The following is a 6,449-nucleotide window of genomic DNA, read 5'->3' on the forward strand; positions in this document are numbered from 1 at the left end:
AGATAGATAGATAGATAGATAGATAGATAGATAGATAGATAGATAGATAGATAGATAGATAGATAGAGGGGACAGACAGACAGACAGACAGACAGGTAGATTAATAGAAAGACAGACAGACAGCCAGACAGACATACATGCAGACAGACAGATAGAGGAGACAGACAGACAGACAGACAGACAGATAGATAGATAGATAGATAGATAGATAGATAGATAGATAGATAGATAGATAGATAGAGGGGACAGACAGACAGACAGACAGACAGGAAGATTAATATAAAGACAGACAGACAGACATACATGCAGACATGCAGACAGACAGACAGATAGATAGATAGATAGATAGATAGATAGATAGATAGATAGATAGATAGATAGATAGATAGACAAATGGACAGACAGACAGATAAAAGGGACAGACAGGCAGGTAGATTAATAGAGAGACAGACAGAATAGAAAGTGAATAGATAGATACCCAGCATGCATCACTCAAACACCTCACTCAACTCTTTAGCAAATTCTGCGGCAGAAGAATTTTCCCAGAAGTTTCCCAGATCACACACTTTAAACACTTCTGCATGCCAGGTTACCAGGAAAAACGTCAGCTTTTCACCAGCTTAAACACAAAGGGCTAATCAGAGACAGATATATATTCACTGGACTGTCTTTAAAAGTGCATTGTTTGTTGATGTTTATTTGAAGCAGTTAGCTACGGTAATAAAATAAAATAACGCCACCTCGGTTAGCTCTTGTTTAAATTCTGTAACAAAATAAACCTTCAGTGAAAGCTAGAAGTTAGATGTTGAAAAAAAAAGTGATTGTTCCCATGGTAACGACTGGACAGTGTTATCTCACTGTCTTCATGATGCTTTTAATTTAAAACCTGATCATGGTCATTAGCCTGTCTAAAAAAAAAAGTACAGCAAGAAGAAAGCAACAAAGCCTGGCCTAAAACGCTGTCTAGGATCGTTGTCATGGTTACCCTTCAACAATGTACAAGGGATACTGATTTGGACCCGTGTCCTAATACGAAGCAATATATTTTCCCTTTGAAATGGGACGCTATAAGAAGATGGACTGATAGCCATGGTATTAGATTTGATTATTCGCTCTGATCTAAAGTGGGGACACTGAGAACACACACACACACACACAGTGACCTACAGGGAAACCACAGAAGGGTATTAATCTGTGCCAAAAGCACCGCAGGCAACCTAGAAAACACAGGCTTTTAAACAAATTTGTGCCACTTTTCTGTTGATCAATTGATGGGACATGAACAAACTGGTTGCTTCTCAGAACAGGACACCGTATCCCACAATGCAAAGCCCTCACACAACAATCCTACGGGTGCAACAATTTGCATACATTATGCATATAACGCTAATCCTGAAGATGCATGACCCACAAGCATATGTACTACCCTCCTTGTAAGGAGCACTTCCGAGAAAAGCAGGAAGTTTGCACTCACATCTCGGAATTGGACCAGGCCCATCTCCCCGAGCTCGCTGATGCAGTCGTACGCTGAAGCGGACTGCAGGAAGAGCTGTGCCAGGCACATCTCCTCGCTCCTGAAGCTCGAGCCCATCTTACTGCAGCCGGGGGATAAGACAAAACCCGATCTACACCAGAACACAGGTTGCCAGATTGGTGTCACTGATTCCTGCAGGGTTGCCAGGTTGGATAGAAATTTAAAAATGCTATTATTTCAGGTCAATAAAGACTTTATAACATTGCCAAATGAATGTTAGACAGACAGACCTCAACAATGAGGCCTGAATATTGTATTTAAATAACAGATGTAAAAATATACTCATATTGTTGCCATGTGCAATATCTTATTATGTGCAATATATTCTAGTTCCCTAGCAACTTTTTTGTACTTTGAATACATTTAATATATATGAAATATTTAATTTATATTTTATATTTCATTTATATTTTTTGAATACAATTTGTGTGCATATAAAATATTTAATTTATGTTTTATATTTCATTTATATTTTATATTTCATTTATATTTTTCGAAAACATTTTGTATATATAAAATATTTCATTTATGTTTTATTTTTCATTTATATTTTATATTTCATTTATATATTTCAAATACATTTTGTATATATGAAATATTTAAATTATATTTTATATTTCATTTATATTTTTTGAATACATTTTGTACTTTAGGATACATTTGTATATATGGATTATTTCATTTATTTTTTCATTTATATTTTATTTATATTTCTTGTAATATAAATCAGGCTCTGACAAAAGAATTTCCTTCAAGATTAATAAACTGCTATCTGACCTTATAAGAGCAAATAAATATGAATATTATTTATAAACAATCAAACATTTTAATATAGCTTTCTTATTTGTAGTATTCATATTTCTATATTTATTTCATAGTGCAACATTTAAACAGCCTCGTTTATCTTTGTCCCGGTTTCCACATCAGCGTAAATGTCACCTACAGTGATGCCAAAGCTTCCACACACACATCTAGCCTACTTTGCATAACCAGATCAGATCTCTACTGAGCATGCTCACTAAGACATGTGGCTCATCCACTAGACCAGAGTCCCATGAATATAATCTTTAAACAATTCTGATTTGTCAGTAAGCAAAATCTAGACATCTCTGGCAGACGCTCTTATCCAGAGAGACAATTTATCTCCTTTTTATACTCTTATCCAATTTATCTCCTTTTATACAACTGAGCATGTGAGGGTTAAGGGCCTTGCTCAGGGGCCCAGCAGTGACAGCTTGGTGAACCTGGGATTTGAACTCACAACCTTCTGATCACTAGTCCAACACCTTAACCTTATGAAAAATTAAAAAATATACTAGAATAACATGTCAGTAAAATTACAATGCAAAAGAAAATGTACTATACACATGGGAAAGGGAAGAATATTAGTATATGGGGAAAGAAATACAAATGTACATATTAATGCAGAACATTTAAAGCACAGATAAAGCTATTGTATCACTATATATATATATATATATATATATATATATATATATATGTATATATGGGCGGTGGTGGCTCAAGTGGTTAAGGCGCTGGGTCGCTGACCGGAAGTTGCCATTGGTGGGCCCTTGAGCAAGGCCCTTAACCCTCTCTGCTCCGGGGGGGCTGTATCATGGCTGACCCCAAACTCCAAGGTTGGGATATGTGAAGAAAGAATTTCACTGTGCAGTAATGTATATTTGACAAATAAAGGCTATTTCTAACTAGCAAGCTACTTTGGTGTGGATTAACCCGAGACTAATAACTGACCATGTTTATAATTTGAGGTAACGATCATTTTATTCACTGATGTTAACCTCACTCGACAAAACAGCTGACTCGGCTATAATGGGAAAATAACCAAAGACTGCCTGGTGTGATGTGAGAATCCCAAGTGTCCTATTCCACTTAAAACACATCAATATGCTGTTAATATTTAATTATTTATTGGTTTTTATAAATTAACACTTTTTTTAACCACTACCTTGGTGTTCTATTCAACTTATGGGACATTTTCAATCAGAGTAAACAAATGATATAAAATTAGTCAAGACACCTTTAGTGTGAGACGTTTGTTTTATCCTAAATGTCTTGTCTATCTGCTATCTGGATAAAAATATCACTCTTTCTTTAATCCCGGACGCCAAAAAAATAGAATTTGCTCTGGTTTCGTTGTGTCCATGTTCAGCATTGAGTGTCTTTGTCATGTTCCACTCCACAGTGGTGGTTAATATGAAGCTCATATGAAAGTAGACACTCAGGATATTAAGATGTTTTAGTTTTTCAGAAGTATTTCTGTTTCTATCTAGCCTACCAAGGGTGATATACTCATTCAAGTTCCAAAAAAAACGCAAAACGACCAGTTTTGAAGTCAAACCCATTTCTGCTCTCTGAGACGCTCTCTGCTCGTTCACAAGCACCTACAATTTGAAGGTGTTCATCATCAACCACTAAAATTTTGTATAAGATTATCCAACAAATGAAACCCTCGTAATGAAACCATCAAAGCTCTACAGAAAAGTGTTAACTTTACTGTTTTTGTCCACTCAAGACCAACACTTTATCTGAAATTTAGCATCTCAGCTACATGGAGAAAAACTTTAAGCTCCGCCCATTCGGAAGGCTTCATCACTCCATGTCATATATCCCTAAAAAAATTTATCTTTCAATTTACGAGTTATTATAATTATACGTAGCAATTTCCCTTTAAAACACTTTTACTAGCCTGGAAACAGTTCATAGCACACTAAATAAAAAAATTTAAAAATTAAATAAATAAATAAATAAATAAATAAATAAATAAATAAAATGAGTTTTTATTCCCAAAGAATTGTTCATTTTGAGCCAAAAATTGTTGTTTTCTATTGAAATAAATCTAACAAAGAAAATTTCCAAAAACTGCAGATTTATGTAAATTTTTATATTGGGAAAAAATGTTTTTTTTTTTTTTTAAACTGTCTGTCCTGTTTTTCTTGGTTAAACAATAAAGGAAATATTTTCGAGCAAATAGTTTTTGGAAAATTTCTGAGAAGGTCTTTAACATTTTAAACACTACAGAAACAAAAAAGACAAAAAAAAAAAACAGATTTATAGAATTAAGATTTCTGCGTTGAATTTGTTATGAAGCATGCAAACGTGCGCGTGCTTAATCAGGATGCACGACGCCTCGTTTGCATAAATTAAAAAAAACGAAAAAAGTTCTGATGCAAGATTACTCGCAAGAATTTCAGTGATTATGGCATGAATTGCTTTATAAACGACATTGTTCACGTGTAATGTCTCTCATTAAAAGCCATAATATCATCACTCTGAGTCTAATGAGCATCGATGTCTGTTTAATAAATAGGAGCTCGCGCTCTGATTGCATTACGTCTTTGGAGGCTTGGAGTTTCTGTGTTTATATATGGTGCAGGATCCAGCATGAAGGCAGACTAATTATTAAAATACAATTACAGCACAAAAAAGAAAAATAAATCCTCGTATCAGCATGAGGCCTGAATTAAAGCAGCTGCAGTGGCTTACCTCTTCAGAGCTGCACTGATTAATCGATGGCGGTCTGTACCTTTAATTTTAGCCTCGCCATGGAAGCGACGGAAACAAGGCAATGAGAAATCAGTCAACAACAACAACAGCGCCTCTGGTTTTGTTTTTCTTTACCAATCTGACATGAAAATGATCCGAGTTGAGGATGCTGAGGGTTTAAAACGCGGCGCGATGGAAAATCTCCCTCCTGTAATGAGCTGGTGCTCAGCAGCTCTACCTCGGGTTGCCAGATACACCACTATTAACCCACCTTCATATTGATAGGAGCAATGTGGGCGTGTCACTAGCAAGCTGGGGTTTTTTTTTCCTTACAGTATAAATAAAACACTGATGCTGTGGATAGAGCTGTGTGGACAGCCTGTGACAAGGAGACAGCTGTGGACAGAGCCACTTGGAGATCACGGATCTGCCGTTACATCTGTCAGCTTGTGACAGCAAGGAATTAGTGTCTATAATGAACTCAGAAACTACACTGACCTAATAGTTCCTCATGAGCCCTAACCAATTACAAACTAACCAGTCTTACTAGCTGAACTAACTGGAAACGCTTCAAACCACACCGGATTTCTTATGCTTTCCTTACAACTTCAACTGTGAATTCCAAAGATTTGATTGATATTTCTTAACCTCATACAGATGAGATATTATACCTCCTGTCCTCTGTGTCTACAAACACAATCACAAACCACAAATGATCATACACAGATCAGGCATAACATTCTTACCAGTGACAGGTGAAGTGAATAATGATAATGATCTCATCATGGCACCTGTTAGTGGGTGGGATATATTAGGCAGCAAGTGAACATTTTGTCCTCAAAGTTGACGTGTTAGGAGCAGGAAAAATGATGTTTGATGAAGGACCAAATTACGATGGCTGGACGACTGGATCAGAGTATCTCAGAAACTGCAGCTCTTTTGTGGCGTTCCCGGTCTGCAGTGGTCAGTATCTATCAAAAGTGGTCCAAGGAAGGAACAGTGGTGAACCGGCGACAGGGTCATGGGCGGCCAAGACTCATTGATGCATGTGGGGAGTGAACGTGGGGGCTGACCCGTGTGATCCAATCCAACAGACGAGCTACTGTTGCTCAAATTGCTGAAGAAGTTAATGCTGGTTCTGATAAGAAGGTGTCAGAATACACAATGCATGACGGGTCAGCAAAAAGGGGACCAAGACAATATTAAACAGGTGGTCATAATGTTATGCCTGATCAGTGTATCTTAGTTTATCATTATGATAAACAAAGGAAAAATGTATTGTGACTCAGCAATGTCAGAAATAAATACAACCTTCTGCTTATAAAATAATAACAACATTGGTGTTTATCTAACAGGCTTCAAAAAGTGTAATTCATAGTAAAATCATTTTTATTAAAAAAAAAATCAT

The 6,449-nt window shown here is 36.3% G+C and overlaps 1 protein-coding gene across 3 annotated transcripts in view; it reads right to left on the bottom strand.

Annotated features, from left to right (window-relative positions):
• The window catches only part of atp6v0a2a (ATPase H+ transporting V0 subunit a2a), a 22,598-nt gene extending 17,319 nt beyond the window's left edge, over positions 1–5,279 (bottom strand). Inside the window, exons 1-2 of one of the 3 annotated variants that reach the window (XM_058411064.1) lie at positions 5,042–5,279; positions 1,475–1,625 (exon numbers count right to left, since the gene is read on the bottom strand). In XM_058411064.1, coding sequence (XP_058267047.1) covers positions 1,475–1,591 — 117 coding nt within the window. In that variant the 5' untranslated portion in view covers positions 1,592–1,625; positions 5,042–5,279. Of the gene's footprint in view, positions 1–1,474; positions 1,667–5,041 lie in introns of all 3 variants that reach the window. The other 2 variants (XM_058411063.1, XM_058411065.1) reach the window with 2 other exon arrangements.
• Between the last annotated feature and the right edge of the window lie 1,170 nt (positions 5,280–6,449).

This window comes from Hemibagrus wyckioides, linkage group LG16 (genome assembly GCF_019097595.1).
Source record: "Hemibagrus wyckioides isolate EC202008001 linkage group LG16, SWU_Hwy_1.0, whole genome shotgun sequence".
NCBI lineage: Eukaryota > Metazoa > Chordata > Actinopteri > Siluriformes > Bagridae > Hemibagrus > Hemibagrus wyckioides.